Raw genomic sequence first — 22901 nt, forward strand, 5'->3', positions numbered from 1 at the left:
CTCGGGAAGGGGGGGTGGGGCCGCGGTCGTCCATGTGGCCAATCGGGGTTCCCGTTTAGGGGGCGTCTCCTCCGAGGGCTCAATACGGAGTACCCAAGCCAGGGGCGACTGCCCTGCCTCCGCCAACAGAATTTGCAGAGGTGGGAGGGGGCTAGGGCTCTTCCACTTTTGACCAATCGCACATCTCGAAGACTGGGACTAAGGGGTGGAGTCAGGTGTCAGGGCGAGTGATTGGCTAGAGGAAATAGTCTTCTCTACCAATGAGGTGGTGCGGCAGGATTGAGGGGGCTAGGCCTGGCGGCGGTAGAGCTTCTAGGGAGTCACCCGCAGTAGGGGTACGTAGAGGAGGACAAGAGGCGGCTCAGGACCATGGCGGCGGCGGCGGTGGCAGCGGCGGCAATGCGGGCCCGGATCCTGCAGGCGAGTGAGGGTGGTACCGAGGGATCGCGAAGCTAGGAGTTGCGTCCTTTCCATCCCCTCTGAGCCAAAAAACCCTTTTTAGCCGACCTTCCTGTTCCCACCAGACCCGTGCGGCCCGGTCCCACCCCTTTACTTACTCTGCGCCCTCGTTGGGTGCTGGACTGTCACCCCTGGCCCGCTGCCTTTTTCCTCTGGGAGGTTCTCCTTCTCTAGCTCTGGCCCACTCTCCTCCCCCAGCCCTCCCAGTCCCTGCAGTCAATCACCCTTGCTCTCACCCCTCGCGGTCCCCTCTCACCTCTGTGCCAGTCACCTCTCTCACACCAGAAATTCCCTTTCCTGGTCACCTTTGTTAGAGCTCTCTTTCTCCTGCCCAGAGCTACCAGATTGTTCCCTTCCCCCCACGCTACTTCACTGTCTAAAAATCCATGGTGAAGGAAGGAAGCGCACGAGGGGGAGGGTCAGTGAATGAACTTTGAATCTCCTTCTAGAAAGCTTACACCAGGTTTTCCCCCAAAGCAGCAGTCTGCTGAGCTGTTTTCCCTAGCTGTGTCTCTGCATTTTCCACAGGCTGTAGACTGTCCCTTTTCTTGCCAAGACTTTCAGTTAGACTTTCTAGCAAAGTTTCAGGATTCGGTTGGTGGTAAATAAGGACACATAGTTATGCTACCAGTATGTCCCAAGCACATGCCAGGAACTAAACGTCTCTTTTTAAAAAAAAAAAAAAAAAAAATGGTAGAACACGAGGTGAGCTAGATTATTTAAGCATATGCCTTCAGCTCAAGTCATGGTCCCAGGGTTGTGGGATCCAGTCCTGCATCACGCTCCTTGCTCAGCGGGGAGCCTGCTTCTCCCTCTAAATGCTGCTCCCCCTGCTTGTGCTCAGTCTCTCTCTCTATCTCTCTGACAAATAAATAAAATCTTTAAAAAAAAAAAAAAAGAAAGAAAGAAAGAAAATGAGGTGATTAACATCTCTACAACAGGTAATAGAAAATAAACAGGAAGTGTCAATTCCAAGCTAACCCAAAGTCAGCTCCTAGTGTATCAGCACTCATCAGAGGCCCATGGTGGGTATTGGGTCCCTTCTGAAGCTGGCCTAAGGAGAGGTGGTAGAGCTACAGGAGCTACATGCCTGAAGCCTGTGGTTTCTAACTCTGTTCATAGCCCTTCTCCAGTTTTAACTGCCTAGCAAGGACTTAGACGGTGTGATTTCCTGCGGGAAACATTCTCCAACCTACAAGAAACAACATTGCCCTTCTTACTTGTTACAGCCATCCTGGAAACTTCTTCCTCTATATTGCTGGACCTTTAGATAATATTAGTACTTACCAGGTTGCAGTGAATTCTACTGCAGAAACTTACATTTGTAAGATTCTTAGCAAAGTCAGCAAAGTTTCATATTTAAATGCTATTTAATGGGACAGTGTGGAGCATGGGCTGGAAGAGTTTGTCAGATAATCTGGCTGTTTCTTGCTGTGATCCTAGTTCTATTTTTCTATTATCTTTTTTTTTAGTAATAGGGATACAAAATTCCCACCCTGTGTTTTCCATTACCAACTTAAGCTTGAAGCCCTTTACTAAAACTAACCTTTTTTCCTTTGCCTCCCCACCTTTATTGAGTCACTGATCCTTAAGAAGGTATTTTTCCCTGAGATACCTGAGGGGCTCAGTCCATTAAGAATCCAGATCATTTTGGCTCAGGGTTGAGGGGTGGAAGCTCTGCGCTGGGGGTGGAGCCTGCTTAAGGTTCTCTCCCACTCCCCCTCCTTCTCCCTATCTTTAAAAAAAAAAAGGTATTTTGTCCTTTAAATCAAGGAGAAGAGTCTTCCTTCCTATGTACTTTATTGTGGAAATAGACACTATTTTCTGATTCATTTGAAGAAACTTCTGAGTTGACCTGGAAAAGAACAGAAATAGTAATCCTTAGCCACAGAGGAGTAACTGTAACATCAAACTTTGATAAGGGGTGCCTGGGTGGCTCAGTCATTAAGCGTCTGCCTTCAGCTCAGGTCATGATCCCACGAGTCCCACATGGGACTCAGCTGGAAGCCTGCTTTTCACTCTCCCACTCCCCCTGCTTGTGTTCCCTCTCTCACTCTTTCTTTCTGTCCAATAAGTAAAATCTTTAAAAAAAAAAAGAAAGAAAGAAAGAAAAAAACTTTGATAAAGAGTGTTCTAGATTCTGGCAGTCATGAATTTCACAGGATCATCAAAAGGATCTGTAAAGGAAAGAGTTCGGGTTTTCAGTGATTTTAAGGACATTTGGTCCTTTATGTTCAATGACTAAACTTAAAACTTTTTTACTTTATGGTGGTATGAAAGCAACACGTAACTGTATTTGGAATTTTGAGTTTTTGTGCTCCCCCATCCCCCAGTGAAATGCAGTATGATACTCTTGAGGGATGCTGGGCCTCAGCAGGGAGTCACAGCTCACCGTCAGCCAAGTGATCACAAGGTTAAACAACCGATACACTTAATAACCATTCTGTACTCATACAACCATTCTATTTTTCACTTTCAGAACTGTATTCAGTTGATTACATTAGCTGTTCAACACTTTATTATAAAATAGTCTTTGTGTTAGTTGATTTTGCCCAACTTCGGCTAATGTACGTGTCCTGAGCACATTTAAAGTAGGGTAGGCTAGGCGATGGTGTTTGGTAGGTTAGTTATATTAAATACATTTGCAACTTACAGTGGGTTTATCACTCGCATTGAGAGATAAGAAAACCAGTCTTAAAGAGACACAGGACTGGTCTTCAGTGATTTGGTTTAAAGAGTACAGGGTTTACAATCATACTTGCATTCTTTCCAAACTCCACTTTTTTTTTTTTTTTAAGATTTATTTATTTCAGGGAGAGAAAAAGAGAGCCTGATCAGGGGGAGCGGCAGAGGGAGAGAGAGAATCTCAAGTGGACTCCACACTGAGCTTGGAGACTGACGCAGAGCTCAATCTCACAACCGTGAGATCATGACCTGAGCTGAAACCAAGAGTAGATCGCTCACCCAAATGTGCCACCCAGGCACCACCTAGCTCCACCACTTTCTATTTTTAAGAAAATTTGTGAAGACTGGAATTCATGAGTATAATAAAGTCAATTACCTGACAGTTAAGGTAATCCAGGTTCTCCCAAATAGTGACTGATGGGGCTGAGAATTCAGGACTTGGTATCTCTTTTTGTGTCAAGTACTGTCCCCAGGCTTTGGGAAAAGGAGAGGTAAGTGCAACTCTCACTGAAGGCTCCTCTGTCATAATGAATGATGAGTGCAAACAGCGGGATACGGCAGGGCTGTAGGGAAACTATCCCAAACTCAATGTGTACATTTCAGGAAAAGATTCCAGAAGGCATTTGCTTCAGGTTTGAGTTTCGCAAGACTAGCAGACCTTCAGCTAAAGGGAAAAGGGAGTGCTTGATGAAGGAGGAAGTAGTAAGAGAGGAAGAATTTTGGTGTGACTGATTGAAGGACAGTTTCTTTAGCAACAGTGCTAGTGAGTGTTTCGTGGGAAATGAAGATAGGAGATCCAACTTTCAAAAACTATATGCTAATGTTTTATTATGCCAGATGCAGTGCCTTTTATGCCCTCTTGATGGCAGGGAGACTGCGTGCAAATGAAAAAATAAAATTAAGTGGCCCAAAATGCCCAAGTTGGCTGATCTGTACATTTCCTGCTCTGTAAGAGAGTAAACATGAAACATAATTAATAGCAAATGATTGCTTGGTGAATACTCATTCTTTCATTCTGCAAAAATATTACTGAATGCTTACTCAATTCCAGGAATGGGGCCCAGGGTAGAGAACACGGCCATCTAGTGATCTGAGAGGAGAGAGACTTAATAATTAAATTATTATTCTACAATGTGGTATAAGAAATAGAGGAATTTAGGTGTTCTATGAGCACTATAACCAGGTGCTTGACCTAGATTTGAGATTTTGACTTAAAAGCTTCTGACTCGGCTCCTTCTCCCTCACTCTCAGAAGTTAACCTTGTTTTTCCCACTTCAGAAGCAACAGAAACCATCAGTTGAGAATTTTCTCAGCTTCTTACTAGCAAACATATGAAACTGACCTGCACTGATGCCCAAAGTGATGGCTACATATGGAGCCAAGGAGTAGGAGTGAGCCAAGAAGATGGGATGAAACAATTGCAGGCAGGAAGGGGCAGCATGTGCACAGGCAGAGAGAGCACAAAACGTGTTCCAGATGCCTACCGCATAGGCACGAGGAGGACGTGGCCAGCTATGAAACTAGATTAGTAAAGATGCTGTGTGAAGTCTTGTAAGCAGCATCAAGATTAGTTTTTAAGAACAGAGGAAAGCCATTGGAGCTCTTTAAACAAGGGATTAATCTGCCCAGATTTGTGTTTTAGAAAACCCCTCTAGCCGTGGGTTGGGAAACCAGATTCAGAGTGCACAAAAGTGGAGCCTGTGGGGCACCTAGGTGGCTCAGTGGGCTGGGCCTCTGCCTTCAGCTCAGATCATGATCTTGGGGTCCTAGGATCGAACCCTGCATCGTGTTCTCTCTGCTCGACGGGGAGCCTGCTTCCCTCTCTCTCTCTGCCTATTTGTGTTCTCTGTCAAATAAATAAATAAACTCTTAAAAAAGAAATAAGAGTGGAGCCAGAAAATCTGCTAGGAAACAGTTACTGAAGTCCAGGAGAGAGATGATGATGATAGAGACTGTGGTGATGGCAGGAGGGGTAGAGAAAAAGGGCTGGGTTCAAAGGACTACTACGAGGGCAGATTGCCAGGACTTGTTTGATTCAGTGTGGAGAGAGGGAGGGAGGAGTTGGGGTGATGATGTTCAGCTTTTCTTCTTGGGTATCTAGGTGAATAGTGGCCCCCTTCTCTGAAGTGGGATAGAAGCAGGGCAGCTTGGTGAGAGAAAGGTTAAGTTCAGCTTTTTCTTTTCTTTTCGGTTAAAGATTTATTTATTTATTTGACAGACAGAGAATACAAGTAGGCAGAGGGGCAGGCAGAGAGAGAGGGGGAAGCAGGCTTCCTGCCGAACAGAGAACCCAATGCGGCACTCGATCCCAGGACCCTGAGATCACGACCTGAGCCGAAGGCAGAGGCTGAACCCATTGAGCCACCCAGGCGCCCCAAGTTCAGCTTTCTCATTGTGCACCTAAGTAACATCCATGTAGAGGCGTGATGAGGACACTTAGGTGGGTATTACCTGAAGAGGAAGAGCTGTCTGAGAACTACAGATTTGGACTCCATCAGCATCTAGAGCCCCAAGCCACAGGAGTTGAGGAAGTCATCCAAGGAGAATGTCCAGAATGAGGAGACAAGAAGGCCTAGGACCAATTCTTGAGGAATTTAATTAGTTAGTGGCCAGATAGCAGAGGATGAGTCCGCAAAGAAGACAGAGAAGTGGCAGAAGAGATTTCAGGACATCCCTGAAGACGAGGGAAATGGGCACAAAAAAGTCCAGTACAGGAGGACCGGGAAGCACCATGGGATGTAGGAAATCACTGTTTAGTCGTGAAGGCTGGAGTAGATTGAAGGGTTCGTGGGAAATGAGGAAGTAAGGTCATTAGCAAAGAGAATCCTTGCTGTTGGATGGCGAGAGGTTTAAGTTTCAGGAAAGGATAACTGGAAGTGTCTGCGGTGCGCGTTAGTTAGAGCACAGGCCGAGATGGCCCGCGCTTGGAGGAGAGAAACCGTGTCAGTCAGTCCATAGGTAATGGTTGTGTACTTCTGTGCACAACACACAAGTCACTTAATCCTCACAGAGCTTGCTAGCTGACTGCTCCCTTCTAAGAGGAAGGGAGGGAAAAATGATAGGTATAAGTCAGTTTTATAGATTGGCTAGTGAGAAGTTGACATTCTCATCTGTTGGTTTCTGTTCCCTCTGAAGGAGGAAGAACAAAGGTCAGCTCCTGAGAGTGGGGGGAAGCCGCAGGGTTGGAAGCTTTGAGAGAAGAAGGTTTGAAATAGCAAGGAGTGAGATAAGGCAGTGAGATAAGCTTTTAAGTAGCCGGGAGTAAGAGCAAACAAGTGGCCGGGAGATAGAGATGGCAGAGATGGCAAGGAGATAGGAGACCACAGCAAGGAGATAAGAGAAGTTTCGAAATAACAAGGGATGAGAGCAAAAAGTGTAAGAATAACGCTGAATGAATGAGCACCGACAACTTGGCTGTTTTCCATATCGGGACAGTCTTGGTCACAGTAACTGTAAAGTAGGTGGCTAAGACAGATGCAGTGCCTACCTTTGTGAAACTTCAGCCTTTTGGGCAACAGACAAGTACCCAGGCAATTAAAACACAGACAGATAAACCTGATGGGGGAAGTACTGGCTGCTAGGGGCAGTCGGCCACACAGTGGACCTTTCCTTTGTTCTGTAGATACTTATTAAACACCTGCTAGGTACCAGGTACCACGTTGGTGTTGGGAATATGGCTATAAGACACGGTGGACTCCAGAAGAGTGTTGATTTAGTCTGAAATAGTTTTTGTGAGGAATGGGAGAGAAGTAGATGAGGCATTTGGAAGAACTGTTTGCTGGCCCAAAGGACGTGCATCCTTTCCCCTGGACAGTACCGCAGGAACACAAATTCTTCCACTTCAGATAGCCCTAAACTCTTTGGTTAACATGTCTATCTTCAGACAAAATAAAAGATTTTGTCAAAATAAAGTTTTCCCTTATATCCCATTCCAGGTGTTTCAGTTTTCTCACTTTGGCTTGAATATTTCTTAAATCAACTTTTATAGAATATATACATTGAGGAGTTATTTTATTGTAACTGGCTCCTCCCCCCTCCAACTGGATTATATCCTATTCAGTGTTTCCTATACGTCACATTCTTTTCCTACATGTGGCATTTTTTAAAACTGCTTTCTTAAAATAAAATCGACATAAACCATACATATTTAAAGTATACCATTTGATAAGTCTTATATTTATATACACCTGTGAAAACACCATCACAATCAAGATAGGGGGCCTATCCATAATCCCCAAAATATTCCCTCTTCCCCCTTCTGCATTTCTGCCATCATCCCCAGGCAGCCACTGATCTGCTTTCCAACACTATGTTTGCATTTTTTAGTTTTAAATAAATGGAATCATACACTGTGTACTGTTCTATGTATAATTGTTTACAGTATAATTTACAGTATAATTGTTACAGTTATCCATGTTACTGCCTATGTAATGGTTCCTTTTCCTTGCTGAGTACTATTCCAGTATATGGCTATACCTCATTAGTTTCCCTGTCCCAGCCAATGGCAGACATTTGGGTCATTGCTGAGTTTTGGGCTATTACAAAGCTGCTATGAGCATTTGTGTTCAGGTATTTATATGGGCTTATTATCCTTACATTTGACACTTAGTTATATACTACCTGACATTTAACACCTATTGTATCAGATACCATCGAAGAGTTTTCATATTAAGATTTGTGGTGACTACCATTTCCAGGCCAAAAATTAGGAAAATATGGCCTTAAAAAAAGTATTTTATATTATGATTTATATTATGGTTTCTTATTTTCTTATAGTTTGCTGTACCTCATAGTCTGGTATCTTTTCTCTTCAAAGACTCTGTGACCCTGGGGCGCCTGGTGGCTCAGTGGGTTAAAGCCTCTGCCTTCAGCTACGGTCATGATCTCAGGGTCCTGGGATCGAGCCCCACATTGGGCTCTCTGCTCAGCAGGGAGCCTGCTTCTTCCTCTCTCTCTACCTGCCTCTCTGCCTACTTCTAATCGCTGTCTGTCAAATAAATAAGATCTTTTTTTAAAAAAAGGCTCTGTGACCCTTAAGAGTAAACACCAAGTCCTTTTCCATATACCCACAGCAACTGGTGTAATGTTAAGTATATGGTAGCCATTTGCTACTATATATACAATAATTTTCTGCTCTCGTTTATCAAAATAATCTTTTTTTTTTTTTTTTTTTTACCCCTCAGGTCTCTTCCAAAGTGAATTCCACTTGGTATCTAGCATCCTCCTTCTCTTCATCAGTGGTAAGTTTATTTGGCACTAAAGTTGGACTTCTGAGAAGCAATACGGTTTAATTTGGAGGTATTCCCATTTACCTTAACATAATTGTGATCAGAATGTATGTGAAATTTTCTGTCTTGGTTTTCTTACCTAATGTTATGTTATTATATGTCATAAACATTTTCAGTGTTGCAAAATGCTCTTTACAGTTACGATTTTAATGGCTGCATAATAGTCTATCAAATATATATAGCCAAAATTAACTAAAAATGTTCCCATCTAACACCTAGATTGATTCGGTTTTTCAATATTAAAAACCCAACATTTACTTACATAGTTTTTTCCTTCTTTTAGATTATTTCCCTTCTGAGGTAAGATTACTGTGTCAAAAAATACAGACATTTTCGTAGCTTCTAGAGGTTTTATTGATCCTGTCAGGTAGCTGTTCTCTTTACAATCTTTTAAAAATTATTTTTATAGAACTGTCAACCATTTTTAGTACCTAAAATTAATAAATAAGGATAGGTACTTAAAGTCCTTTCTGTTTAGAAACATATACTGTAAGTAACACTGTAATCCATCAACCTTTTTTGGTCCACAGCCCCCTCTGAAAATTTAATATAAGCAAGCCACTTCTCAGAAGAACTACACATAAAAATACTTTTTTAAAAATCTTTTGATGATAAAGGCCATTCCTGCTCATGGTGGCCAACAAGTCGTACTAGCTAATCTTTGTTAACACAGAAACTACTACTTTTTTAGTAGAAGCCTCACAGTGACGTCAGGTTCCACATTGTGCATTAGTAGGGAATTTTCTTTTCTTAGAGAGATCACAATATTGAGAGGCTCAGCCACATGTTAATGAACAATACAGACAAATGTCTCTTTCCTAGTGGTCACATTTCTAGAGAACAGAAGATTCACCTGCCAACCCTGAGTTCCTTCCTCTTTGTGAAGGGGAGAGAAGCAATGAACTAATACAAGGTTTTGTGGGGTTCTTATTTTCCAGCCAACTGTAAAGCTCTTCATTGATGGGAAATTTGTTGAATCCAAAAGTGACAAATGGATTGACATCCACAACCCAGTAAGCAAAGCTGCCTTGGGATTTTAAGCCGTCTAGCCTAGAATTCTGGGAATGTGGTGGGAAACGAGGGGCCTGGGTGTCTGTCCTATGAAGAACGTAGTGGCTGCTGCTGTGACTAGATGAAAAATGCAGAAGACGGGGCAGGGGCAAAAGGTGATGTATTGCTTTTCCCCATCAGGCCACCAATGAGGTCATTGGTCGGGTTCCTCAGGCTACCAAGGCTGAAATGGATGCAGCTGTTGCTTCCTGCAAACGTGCTTTTCCTGCATGGGCAGACACTTCAGTGTTAAGCCGCCAGCAGGTCCTACTCCGCTATCAACAGCTCATTAAAGAAAATTTGGTAAGAAATCAGAATGGTATTATTTTCCAACCTTTTGCCTAGGATACTTGTCACACCCACAGAAGGCCCTGTCCACCGCCTTCCTTAACTCTGCAATCCAGAAAGACACAGATCATGGCTTCCTCCCTGGTACTGCTTCACCCCCAGTTTTGTTCTTCCTTGGCTACCTAGGAACTACAGGGAAGCACATCCTTGCATTGGTTTCTATCTATATGTATTTTCTCTAGAAAGAAATTGCCAAGTTAATCACACTGGAACAAGGGAAGACCCTCGCTGATGCTGAAGGAGACGTATTCCGAGGCCTTCGTAAGCTGGGAGAACCTCTTGGGGGAGTTCAGGAACTCCTTGGGAAAGAGCAAAGAAAGATGGGAAACAAAGATCTCAGAATGGGAGGTTACTTCTCCTCTATGTAGATTTTGCTACCCCATGATATCTTTTTTAATGCTTGTGGAAAATGGCAGTACTTCCCAGGTACATAGGAGATCGGTTTCCTTCATTTATCTTACTTGATCTTCCAGCAGGTGAATGCATGTCTCTCTCTTTTTTTCTCCCCCTCCTTTGGAGAATCTCATTTTGCACATCCCCTTCACGTGGAAGGGCCACTCAGTGTTTCTTCCCTGTGCCATCAGCCTGAGCCATTCTCTAGCCTCAGGGATGACTAGAGCCCGACATAGCTAGGTCGTGCACAGTGGAGAGCTGGTGGCCTGACTGCTTCTCTGCTCCAGAGGTGGTCGAGCATGCCTGCAGTGTGACATCCCTCCTGCTGGGAGAGACCATGCCATCCATCACCAAAGATATGGACCTTTATTCCTACCGTCTGCCTCTGGGGGTATGTGCAGGCATCACTCCGTTCAACTTTCCCGCCATGATCCCCCTTTGGATGTTTCCCATGGCCATGGTGTGTGGAAACACCTTCCTATTGAAACCATCAGAGCGAGTTCCCGGAGCAAGCATGCTTCTTGCTAAGTTGCTCCAGGACTCTGGTGCCCCAGACGGAACACTGAACATCATCCACGGACAACATGAAGGTGACTGCCCTTCTCTGTATGTGGTACTTAATCTGGCTGTCAAAAAAATCAAGGTGTTGGGGGTGAAGGTTGAGTGGTTTTAGGATGAGGAACTGAGGGAGAAAGGGATTTACTAAAAGTAACCTCCATTTCGGAGGTAATGTTTATGGGTACATCTGTGTGCTCAGGTAAACTAACTGGGGAATAACGATGCTTCTTGTCCTACAGAATAGATTGAGACAAAGAAGTAGGGATTAGGGGAAGACACAGATAAAAGAGAAAGTTTTCTCTTCAGTACTGAGGGAGTTTATAGATCTCCCAGAGACTGAAGACATTCTAATTCACATAGTAATAGCGAACACTTAAAAAGCACTTCTAGCTTCTGCCTTCGGCTTGGGTCATGATCCTGGGGTCCTGGGATCAAGCCCAACATCAGACTCTCTGCTCAGCAGGGAGCCTGCTTCCTCCTCTCTCTCTCTCTGCCTGCCACTCTGCCTACTTGTGACCTCTGTCTGTCAAATAAAGTAAGTCTTTTTTTTTTTTTAAGATTTTATTTATTTATTTGAGGGGTGCCTGGGTGGCTCAGTGGGTTGAGACCTCTGCTTTCGGCTCGGGTCATGATCCCAGGGTTCTGGGATCGAGCCCTGCATCGGGCTCTCTGCTCAGCAGGCAGGGAGCCTGCTTTCCTTCCTCTCTCTCTGCCTGCTTCTCTGCCTACTTGTGATCTCTGCCTGTCAAATAAATTAAAAAAAAAAAAAAAGATTTTATTTATTTGAGAGAGAAAGAGAGAATGCACACAAGCAGAGGATAGGGCAGAGGGAGAGGCAGGCTCCTTACTGAGCAGGAGCCTGATGCGGGACTAGATCCAAGGACCCTGAGATCATTACCTGAGCTGAAGGCAGATGCTTAATGACTGAGCCACCCAGTCATCCCAATAAATAAAGTCTTAAAAAAAAAAAAGCACTTCTGTGTTTCAGGCACTGTTTCTAGGGCCTTTCAAATATTATCTCATTTAATCTTTATAACAATCCTCCAAGGTAAGTACTGTTGTTTTTCCATTTTATAGATAAGAAAATCAAGGCATAATGAAATTAAGTAATTTGCCCAAAGTCACACTGCTAGAAACTACCAAAGCCAGAATGTCAGTACCCAGAAAAGCTGACTCTGGTTTTTACTTTTAAATACTATGTTATATTGCTGTTCATGTGAGGGTACAAGAGTATTTGAGAGTCCCAGTAAATAGGGGCAATTAAAATATCACATTCTTGGGCGCCTGGGTGGCTCAGTGGGTTAAAGCCTCTGCCTTCGGCTCAGGTCATGGTCCCAGGGTCCTGGGATCGAGTCCCACATCGGGCTCTCTGCTCAGTGAGGAGCCTGCTTCCTCTTCTCTCTCTCTCTCTCTCTCTCTCTCTCTCTCTCTGCCTGCCTCTCTGCAAACTTGTGATCTCTGTCAAATAAATAAATAAAATCTTTAAAAAAAAATCACATTCTTGATAAAAGGAAGAGTTGAGCATTAAAAGCCTGGTATTTTGGAGGAGAACAGGAGTTGCAGCCTTCAGAATTAGAAGAAATAGCAAATGAGAAAAACAATGAAAGGGAAGAGGCAAAATAGAATTAGTAGTTTAAAAATTTAAGAGATGGAGGTGCCTGGGTGGCTTAGTCAGTTAAGTGTCTTGACTGTTGTTGGTGGTGGTTTTTTTAGATGTATTTACTAGAGAGGGAGAGAGAGAGCAAGCATAAGGAGGAGGGGCAGGAAGAGAGAATCTCAAGCACACTCCATGCCTGATGCTGGGCTTAATTTCACAACCCTGAGGCTGGGGATTGAGGACCTCAGGTTGAGGACCTGCGCCAAAGCCAAGAGTCAGAGGCTTAACCGACTATGCCACTGGCTTGCCCCCAGCCTCGCCCCCAACTCTTGGTTTTGGCTCAGGTCATGATCTCAGGGTCCTGAGATGGAGTCCTGTGCTGGGCTTCATGCTCTTCAGGGAGTCTGCTTGGGGTTCTTTCCCTCTCTCTCCCTCTTCTTTGACCCTCCTCCACTTGCTCATCCACATGCACGCACATGTGCACAGACTCTCCCTCTCTCTCTCAAATAAAATAATCTTTAAAAAAAAAAAAAAAAAGAGGGGCGCCTGGGTGGCTCAGTGGTTTGGGCTGCTGCCTTCGGCTCGGGTCATGATCTCAGGGTCCTGGGATCGAGCCCCGCATCGGGCTCTCTGCTCCGCAGGAAGCCTGCTTCTCTCTCTCTCTCTCTCTCTCTGCTTGCCTCTCTGCCTACTTGTGATCTCTGTCTGTCAAATAAATAAATAAAATCTTTAAAAAAAAAAAGAAAGAATTTACGAGATGAAAAGAACTTCAATTTGGAAGTCTAGGATAGAAAAGAAAAGTATGGAAACTTCTCATTCACAGCAGTGGGTAAGGGGAAGTTTGCCATGTTGAGAAACCCATAGCCATTTGTTCCTTTGTGGTAATTATTTCTTTTCTTCTTAAAGCTGTAAACTTTATTTGTGATCATCCGGATATCAAAGCAATCAGCTTTGTGGGATCCAACCAGGCAGGAGAGTACATCTTCGAGAGAGGGTCAAGACATGGCAAGAGAGTTCAAGCCAATATGGTAACTTCCTATTCCTTTTCCTCCTAAATCTGTTATATGTATTAAAATTACCTACGAACAGCCCTTCAACAGAGGGGCTACTATGCTGCTCTAATGCCAGTGTGTCTTTTTTTCCATTTCGTCCTGGATGTCTTCCCTCTAGCCATGAACCTTGCGATGAGTTTTATGCTAAGTCGCTTTAATTACCTTTTTATCTTATACACCTAATCTTGGTTTAAAAAAAAAAAAAGGCACCTTTCTCGCTAAGAATGTTATACAAATGTTATACAAATTCTTTGGGCTTTTGCAGTAAAAGCTAGCTTCTGGTTCTGGTCCTGTATCTTTCTTCATACCATGCTTTGTAGCCCTTTATCCTTCATTCCTCTCAAGGCATATCCTAACTACTATAAGGTCAAAGATGTGCTTTCCCTAAGAGTCCAAGCTATTTAAGGTACTGGGAAGAGCCAAATATCCCTGTATGTGAGTGCGGTTTACCTGGTCGCATAGTTTTGCTGTTCTCTTACTGGCTCCTTGCCTAATACATAGTAATTCTTTGATACTGAATATAAAGTCCAGTGGCCACTTTCTCACCCTTTAGTTAGTGTTAGTTAGTGTTGCCTACACATAGGCTTAGAAATTGTTCTGATAGGCCTGCATGCTTCTTGTTGTGGCTGAATGTCTTTTGGCCAATTCAACTTAAGTCCCTCCCACTTTACTCCATCATACTCACTGGGTGTATTCTGTGTAACAGACATGGTATCTATCCATGCACTCCATTGTAGTTGTACAGTAGTCCCTCTTCATCTGTGGGGGATACCTTTCAAGACCCCCAGTGGATCCCTGAAACTGTGGGTAGTACTAAACTCCATGTATGCTGTATTTTTGCCCATATATACATATGTATGATATACTTTATGAATTAGGCACAGTAAAAGAATAGTAACTAATAATAAAATAGATCAATTTTACCAAATCACTATAACAATATGACCTCTCTTTCAAAATATCTTATTATACTTAACTCACCCTTCTGATGACAACATGAGATGATAAAATGCCTCCCTTAGGACATGAAGTGAGGTGAATGATGTGGGTGTTAAGACATAGCTTTAGGGGACGCCTGGGTGGCTCAGTTGGTTAAGTGGCTGCCTTCGGCTCAGGTCATGATCCCTTGTCCCACATCGGGCTCCTTGCTCCGCAGGGAGCCTGCTTCTCCCTCTGCCACTCTGTCTGCCTGTACGCTCTCTCTCTCTCTCTCACAAATAAATAAAATCTTTAAAAAAAAAAAAAAAGACATAGCTTTAGGAGGAATATCTGCTTCTGGGCCTCAGTTGACCTCAGGGGACTGAAACTGGAAAGTGAAACTATGGATAATGGGCGGACTGCTGTATCTGGAAACCTATGTATGGAAATGGCCATGCTTTCCTACATAGCTGTGTATCATGAGGCTGGGTATCTAAAAGCAAGCCAATTTGGGGAACCTCTTTCCAGAAATGGTGTATCAAGAGGTCCACCTAGTTTGCCTGTCAGCTAGACACTGACATTATTACTGGCAGCTCTTTATTTATATTGCTATTCATATAACTGGAAATCCCAGCAGACAATAAATTGTTTCCTATCTAACTTAGAAAAAAAGAGAGGAGTTCTTGGTGCCCGGATGCAGTATTTAGCCTGTCAGTTTGACTGTGATTATGTGGCTGGAGGTTTTGTTTTATTTTGGTTTTTTTGGTAATGGTTTTGATCTAAATAAACACATACCACTTTATCAGCTAAGAAAGTAGAAAAAAAAAAGTAACTTGGAGACTTTCTCTGTGCTACCACAACTTCAGCAGTATCGAAATGATAATAAATCTAGCCTCAAAGCAACAAAGTGTAAATTCTCCCTATTTTTAAATTCTCATTTGAAATCTCAGATTCTTTGCTTAATTTCTTAGCCTCATTATATTTTCCCAAGGAAGATTCATCTACTTTCTGTATTTCCTTAGGGAGCCAAGAACCATGGGGTAGTCATGCCAGATGCCAATAAGGAAAATACCCTGAACCAGCTGGTTGGGGCAGCATTTGGAGCTGCTGGTCAGCGCTGCATGGCTCTTTCCACAGCGATCCTTGTGGGAGAAGCTAAGAGGTGGCTGCCAGAGCTGGTGGAGCGTGCCAAAAACTTGAGAGTCAATGCGGGTAATCAGTTATCTGCCTAGCTCCTTTAGGCTTTGCATCTGTGGCACTAAGCACTTGGTTTTAGCATTGGTCTTGACTGATGGGAGTAATCACATCTACTCTTTAACCATTGCCTCTCTTTATATTGTACTTGCCATTTGGATTCATCTTTAGTTAACAGTCATAATTTGTGATAATGAAGACTAAATGTTTTTGTGTTGGTTTGCAGGAGACCAGCCTGGAGCTGATCTTGGCCCTCTGATCACCCCCCAGGCCAAAGAGCGAGTCTGTAATCTGATTGACAGTGGAACAAAGGAGGGAGCTTCTATCCTTCTTGACGGTAGAAAAATTAAAGTCAAGGGCTATGAAAATGGCAACTTTGTTGGACCAACCATTATCTCAAATGTCAAGGTGAACAACTCTGGATTATTTATCTCACAAACATGAGCACTAAAGGCACCTTAGAAGCAATGGAACCCTGTCCTTCCAATTTATGAAGGAAGGCATTTAATAACAGACCTCGACCCTTGACAGGATTCCTCAGTTATTTTATCTAGAGTCTGAATGAGTCTCCTATCCTGACTCCCCACCTCCTTCCACTATGCTAGCGATTGGCAAACTTTCCATAAAAGGCTAGATGTTAAGTCTTTTTGGTTTTGCAAGGATAGACAGTCTCTGTTACAACTACTCGCTCTTGACATTTTAGTGCAAAAGCATAATAACATGGTGTGGCTGTGTTCCAATAAACCTTTATTATGGACAATGGAATTTTAATTTCAAATAATTTTTCATGTCGTGATTGATTTCTTTTGCAGCCATTTAAAAAATACAGAAGCCATTCTTAGCTTGTGAGCTGTACAGAAACAAACAGCAAGCCACATTCAGCCCATAGGCCATATTTTGCCAACCCTATCTTACATTTTTTACATATTAATGCGAGTTTTTTCTTCCCACTCCTCGTTATCTAGCTTATAGCTCTTGCAGTGTCTCCATCAATATAACCACCACTCAGTATTTATTGAGTACCTTCTCTGTGCTGCCTCTTCACCAGAAAGATACGAAAGAAAAAGAATGACTCTCAGTTTTTATTTATCTTAACCCTGCAAGTCTCTCAGCTAAAATTAATGACTAAATCTTTAGAAATTCCTATGTCCCCACTAATCCTATTATAATCCTGAATAATTAAGAGTTGAATATAAGTGTAGTAGAAATCATGAAGTCTCTTGTCACAGAACCATAGGGGGGAAAATCCACTTATTAGCCACAAACACAGCTAACTGCAAGCAGTAAAGGATGTTTTGAATGTTTAGTGTGACCTGATACCGAGTTATAATTGCACAGACTCATTTGGGAGGCAAAGGAATGAATGAGAATGAATTATGTTACGGAAAACTTAGCACAGGTTTTCTTTAAACAGAAACACCTTCCTGTGGTATTTCCAATATATATTTGATTTATAAAAAATGAATTTTCATGTAACTTTTCAGTAACATAACAATTGTATAAACAGGTTAAGAGGAAATTAGTGATGGGTCATGGGACCTAAAACTATGGTGCTTAAAAGATGGGAGTGAAATTGTTGTTAATGGGAGTTTCAGGTCATTTATACAATTGGAAGCTTGGAAGTTGGAACACAGCAAAGATGGACTTTTTTTTTTAAAGGTGGTTTACAATGAAGAGAGGTTCCTAGCATGAAAGCTGTCCATGTAAGCAGTGGGTAATAAAGTAACAGATAAGCATCAAGTACTGACTTCTTTTCTGGATGTATCACTCCTGACAGCCAACAATGACCTGTTACAAAGAGGAAATTTTTGGTCCAGTTCTTGTAGTTCTGGAGACAGACACTTTGGATGAAGCCATCAAGATAGTAAATGACAATCCATATGGAAATGGAACTGCCATCTTCACTACCAATGGAGCCACTGCTCGGAAATATTCCCACCTGGTGGACGTTGGACAGGTTTGTGTACAGGATTTTTAGGAGATTCTTGGAGCCGTATACTGTTTCCTATCTAAGGGAGATGGTGAAGTGATTGGTCGCTGCCCCTCTGATTTCCCATAATGCCCCATTTCTTCCTCAGGAACCAAAGTTTGTGCATGGGATGCAGGAGAGCGTAAAAGTTGGGATATTTGGAATTGGTCTCTGTGATGTCAGGCATTTGTGCTTCTAGATGGAGAGTTCCTTTGTTTGAGTCCTTTTATTTGACGTGGATTTGTTCTACTTTAGGTGGGGGTGAATGTCCCTATTCCGGTGCCTTTGCCAATGTTCTCGTTCACCGGCTCTCGATCTTCCTTCAGGGGAGACACCAATTTCTATGGCAAACAGGTAACTGTAAGAAAATGTTTTTTCCTCTAAGAAAGTTTCTTGAACATATTCAGGAACAAGGATTCTGCAGGGAAGGGCCTGCCAGTAGCTTTTGTGGGGTCATACGTTGTTCAGCAGGGCTTGTCAGGAGGTCCCCTAGAAAAGATTTAAAAGGTAACAAAATTTTACCAAAGCTGCCCCTTCCTGAATAACTCAAGGCAGCAAAGTTTTGAAGCAAGAGCAAGAGGAAGTCTAAGCCTTTATGTGTATCCTTTCTTCTGCCTGAGATCCTCTCCTGCTGCCTCCCCTCTTTCATCTAACTCTTAATCTGTCTTGTCTAAGTTTAAAGCATGGACTCCTCCAGAAAATCACCTCTGACTCCACCCTGCCTTCCTCAGTGCTGGGTTGGGTACACCTTCATGTGTTCCCATTGCATTCTCCTGTATGTTACTCATTTACAAAAATTTTACTGAGCACCTTCTTTGTACCAAACCCTATTCTAGGCACTAAACTACATCGCTGAACAAGGAGAATAAAGCAGATCTGGAACTGAATGGCCTGGTTTCAAACTCATCCAGTTGCTAACTGTGTGACTTTGGGCAATACCCTGTGTCTCAAGTTTCTTATCTATAAAATAGATATAACATATCTATATCTATATCTATATCTATATATATATATTTTATAGAATATATCGATATATTCTATAAAATAGAATAACAATAGTACCTGTAATTCATAAGGTCAGGAAGATTAAATCATCCCTATTATCACATCCTTCAGCAGCTACGTATTTCCTAAGGCAGAGGCACAGCAGGTTCACATAGTAGCAGAAATGGGCTGGGGTACAGAGAGTGAATGAGGACGACAGTGGTAAAGAGGGAAAGTCCTGTCGGGCTGTGTAAGCCACGATGAGAAGTCTTCATCCCACCGTAATTATTATTTACTTCTTAACTGCGGTACCTGGCAAAGAGCAAGTGCTCAAATATGTGTCGAACAAATTGGCTGGTGGAACTTCTTTGTCGCCCCAGAGTGATGCAGCCATTTTGGAACCTTCAGTAATTAAACCATGTTTCCTATACACGTCTCTTTCGTAGTTCAATAAAAGAATGAACAGTGCGTATCGCATAGCAGAATGTTAAGAAGATGTTTTGGGGGACGCCTGGGTGGCTCAGTTGGTTAAGCAGCTGCCTTCGGCTCAGGTCATGATCCCAGCATCCTGGGATCGAGTCCCACATGGGGCTCCTTGCTCCGCAGGGAGCCTGCTTCTCCCTCTGACTCTGCCTTCCACTCTGTCTGCCTGTGCTCGCTCTCGCTCGCTCTCTCTCTGACAAATAAATAAATAAAATCTTTAAAAAAAAAGAAGATGTTTTGGTATTTATAGAGGCAGCTTATTCAGTTCGTGCATTAGTCACAGGTTTGGTAGAATTGGCTAGTTTGATACTATTAACAAAAATTTCTTTCGAGGGAAGCAGAGTAAAACTCTTTTTTTCCTCCCCGTCTTGGTTTAATTACTGTAACTCATCCTGGTAAGTGAGGTTTCTTAAAGGTAAAGACTGACCCCATACACAGTTTGAAGTCTTAAATTCTTAGGAAATCAAACTGCTATTTTGCATCCTGGAAAGAAGACTTGAAAGATTATAATCTCTGAAATTTTTAAAAATATATTAACATGGCCCAGATTTTGTCAAATAATTCTAAAAGAGTATTTTAATTAAGCTAGTGGTTTTTTTTCCTAACAGTATCTTCTAGCTTGCTAGTATTTTTTTAGGACTTCATTTATTTAATTATTTGAGAGGCATAGGGGAAGAGCAGAGGGGTAGGGAAAGTGACAAGCAGACTCTGCTCCGAGTGTAGAGCCCCATGAAGGGCCCCATGTAGGGCTCAATCTCACAACCCTGATATCATGACCTGAGCCAAAGCACATCAGATGCTTAAGTGACTGAGCTACCCAGGTGCCTTTAGTTTGTTAGTATATTTTGTGTCAGATCTGAACAGTCTATTCTTTTTTGCTCAAGCCTATTCTTAAAAAATAAACTATATATATAATCTGAAATATGCTAAATCTTTCAAAAAGATTTTATTATTTGACAGAGACACAGCGAGAGAGGGAACACAAGCAGGGAGAGTGGGAGAGAGAGAAGAAGCAGGCTTCCTGCTGATCAGGGAGCCTGATGTGGGGCTCCATCCCAGGACCTGGGATCATGACCTGAGCCAAAAACAGATGCTTAACGACTGAGCCACCCAGGCACTCCAAATGTGCTGATTTTTTTTGGTACCCATTATAGGTGAATTAGAAGTGACTATGTGTAATATCAGACATTTTACTTTAGATTTGTACGATATTATGGATTTTACTACATCCGTATAGAGCTATTTATCACTGACATTTGTCAGAAACGGCCTAATATGTATCTCATGCCTTCATGCCTTTTTCTTCTTCTCAGGAAGGAGAGAAAAACTAATAGCAGTTACTTCGCTACAATGTTTGTAGGTCCTTTCGTTTTCCCCTCACAGCAGTGCTGTGCTGGGCAGTAAGTCACGGCAAGGCCCAGAGTTACATGGCAGTCAATAAGGAGAGGCAGGATTTGAGCCATGACCCAAGACCTCAGCACATGATACTCAGCCGGAGGAACAGAATGTACGTCAAGTTTAACAGATTACATTGTTCGGTTTTGTCATTTAGATCCTCTTGAGTAGTTTCAACATGAGAGCTAAGGTTTGACTATTTACTATATGGGAGGTATTATGCTAAATGTTTTAAATTATCTTGTGAACAATAGGTTGGATTTTGGTTGCACTAATTCCTCAAATGGGAACGTGAGTAGCACTTCATACCACCTCCTTCAAAAGTTGATTGAAAGAGAAATATGAAACCCCCAGGAATATATGTCAACTTTTTTTTTTTCTCCCCTTTGTTCTCTTCAGGGCATCCAATTCTACACACAGCTAAAGACCATCACTTCTCAGTGGAAAGAAGAAGATGCTACTCTTTCCTCGCCTGCCGTAGTCATGCCTACCATGGGCCATTAGAAACAAGTCTGTTCCTGAGTAATCTCCCTGTATTCTTGACCAACTTCATTTGCCAACTTTGCTCAAATCAGATCCCTAGGACTGGAATACCTGGTAACTAAAGTCTTTCTCAAGTCCATTAGCCCCTGTCAGGTTGCTCTAGGGAGATTCCTAGTATAACTCTGAAACCAGATTTTCACTTGGCTTTTCTTCAGTTTTTGAGGTAACTGATTTAACTGTGAAATGCTTATATGGAATGAGAACTGAGACCTACTTTCTAGATGCTCTCCCCTTTTCTGATGACTCGAAGGGAAGATGAGTGTATATAAAGATCTTCTAATAACTAGAAGAGGACCTCTTGGATGGGGAAATAAGACAGAGATAATTCACCCTTTGGTTGATCCTCAAACACAGCCCTATATAAATGGCAGTAGGGGAGACCCCTCTGCCAGGCTTTCTTGAGCCTCTCATTTATCCCACACTACACAGGACGTACTCTATTTCTACTTATCCCACAGTTGTGACAACTGCTTTCTTTTCTGCGGAATGCCACTTTGTCCTAGTGACTCATGACCACTCATTCTATCATTGTCACTGTTCCTGCTTCTTAAAATCACTTCTCAAGGATACCTCAGTATGCACTGGCACTGGATAAATCAGCTTTTTGTTGGGTATACCAATTGTTCAATTTTAGATTTGGTTTCAAGAGTCATTAATGTTTCAGCCATTAATTCAGATGCAAATCAAGTTTCATTTTTAGAAAACTATTTCAAAAGTTTTTTAGGCTCAGAAATCAAGGAATATTCTAGCCATCAAAGTGTGCAAGACTTTTGCCTTAAGTAAGTATAGCCAGATATTACTTGCCGAATTTTTTATGTTGTTCTTTCTTCTTGCCTGCATTTCTCATTAGTGATCATTTTTAATGAAAGAACTCTTAATGTAGAGTAATTGACTGGGGCCTAAGAAATTCCAAGGCTCTTTATGACATGAAATAGTAAAAAAAGAAGTGCTTCAATGAATTATTTTGCTACCATTAATTCAAGTGTCTTTATGCTTTTTGTTTCTTTTGATATAGCTAAACTTTAAGTCCAAACAGATGAGCCAAAAAAAACATAGATTCCCAGTTGAATCAATCTTTTCCGATACAGTTTTTAGCCAGTGAACTAGGGGAAGGCTCCTGGCTCTGAGAAAATAATCTCTGGTCTCAGCCAGATGACATAGGTCATTTATTTTTCTGCTTCCTCATTAGTCACTTGGGTAATGTTAATCTGCCCCGTGGCAGTGATTTGGTGAATTAAGGACAGTAAAAACTTGGAAAACATTTGTGCATTCAGTGAATTTTAAGCTTATCACTACCACTACAGAATAGAATGTCAGAATCTTCATTTAAGGTGATTGGAACTTTAATAAAATACATTTATGACCCTTATGGGGTTGTTTTTTTTTTTTTGGATTTGCCTTCCTAAAATGAGACAATAGAAATATCTAATTTGATAATAAAATACCCCTTTTTAATCTCTGCTTATCACAGCTGCAACTGATAGATATTTAATCCAGTCCAACAACTGCAAGCTGGGTTGAATGAAAGTCATACTGTCTAAATTCCAAGTGGAATTAAATATAATCCCAGAGATTCCTAAGTTTTCCTTATATTTAAGGGAAATCACTTTTTTAAAATAATGACTCATCAGAATTATGTTGCTCTAATTGGAATCAACTCATTTGGCTATTTGCTACTTAGAAGAGTTTCTTGTTACTTAGATAGAAAAAAATCTGCAGTTATATTCATGCTAGTAGCAGCTTCAAAATTTAATATTTTCATTTTGCTCTGATGTGGCCTCATTTGAAATTTCTGAGATCCTATGTTGTACTAATTGATTATAAATAACAAATTACAAATAAAAAGCTCCTAAAAAGAAAACCTGGCTTTTTTTTTTTTTTTTTTTTTTTTTTTTTAATAATGCCTTTCCTAATACTGCCTTTGTTCCTATCTTGTAGGGACTCAGACTTCCCAGCTCTATTCAAAGCCAATAGTTAGGTGGTCA

The 22901-nt window shown here is 42.0% G+C and overlaps 2 protein-coding genes across 5 annotated transcripts in view; one reads left to right on the top strand and one right to left on the bottom strand.

Annotated features, from left to right (window-relative positions):
• The first annotated feature begins 261 nt into the window (after positions 1-261).
• On the top strand, positions 262-22777 carry ALDH6A1 (aldehyde dehydrogenase 6 family member A1). The gene is made up of 12 exons (XM_004739296.2): positions 262-420; positions 8328-8384; positions 9371-9445; positions 9624-9785; positions 10013-10091; positions 10511-10813; positions 13285-13406; positions 15371-15560; positions 15769-15950; positions 17320-17499; positions 17767-17865; positions 20773-22777. The coding sequence occupies exons 1-12, from the start codon at positions 370-372 to the stop codon at positions 20875-20877; spliced, it is 1605 nt and encodes a 534-aa protein (XP_004739353.1). The 5' UTR covers positions 262-369; the 3' UTR covers positions 20878-22777.
• Positions 16273-22901, bottom strand: part of BBOF1 (basal body orientation factor 1) — a 40329-nt gene continuing 33700 nt past the window's right edge. For all 4 annotated transcript variants that reach the window (XM_013058726.2, XM_013058722.2, XM_013058720.2 and 1 more), the window contains one exon: positions 16273-18000. In XM_013058726.2, the coding sequence (XP_012914180.1) occupies positions 17976-18000 (25 nt within the window). In that variant the 3' untranslated portion in view covers positions 16273-17975. The remainder of the gene's footprint in view (positions 18001-22901) is intronic.

Source organism: Mustela putorius, unplaced genomic scaffold, assembly GCF_011764305.1.
Source record: "Mustela putorius furo isolate JIRA1106 unplaced genomic scaffold, ASM1176430v1.1 tig00000129_pilon_pilon_pilon, whole genome shotgun sequence".
Classification (NCBI taxonomy): Eukaryota; Metazoa; Chordata; class Mammalia; order Carnivora; family Mustelidae; genus Mustela; species Mustela putorius.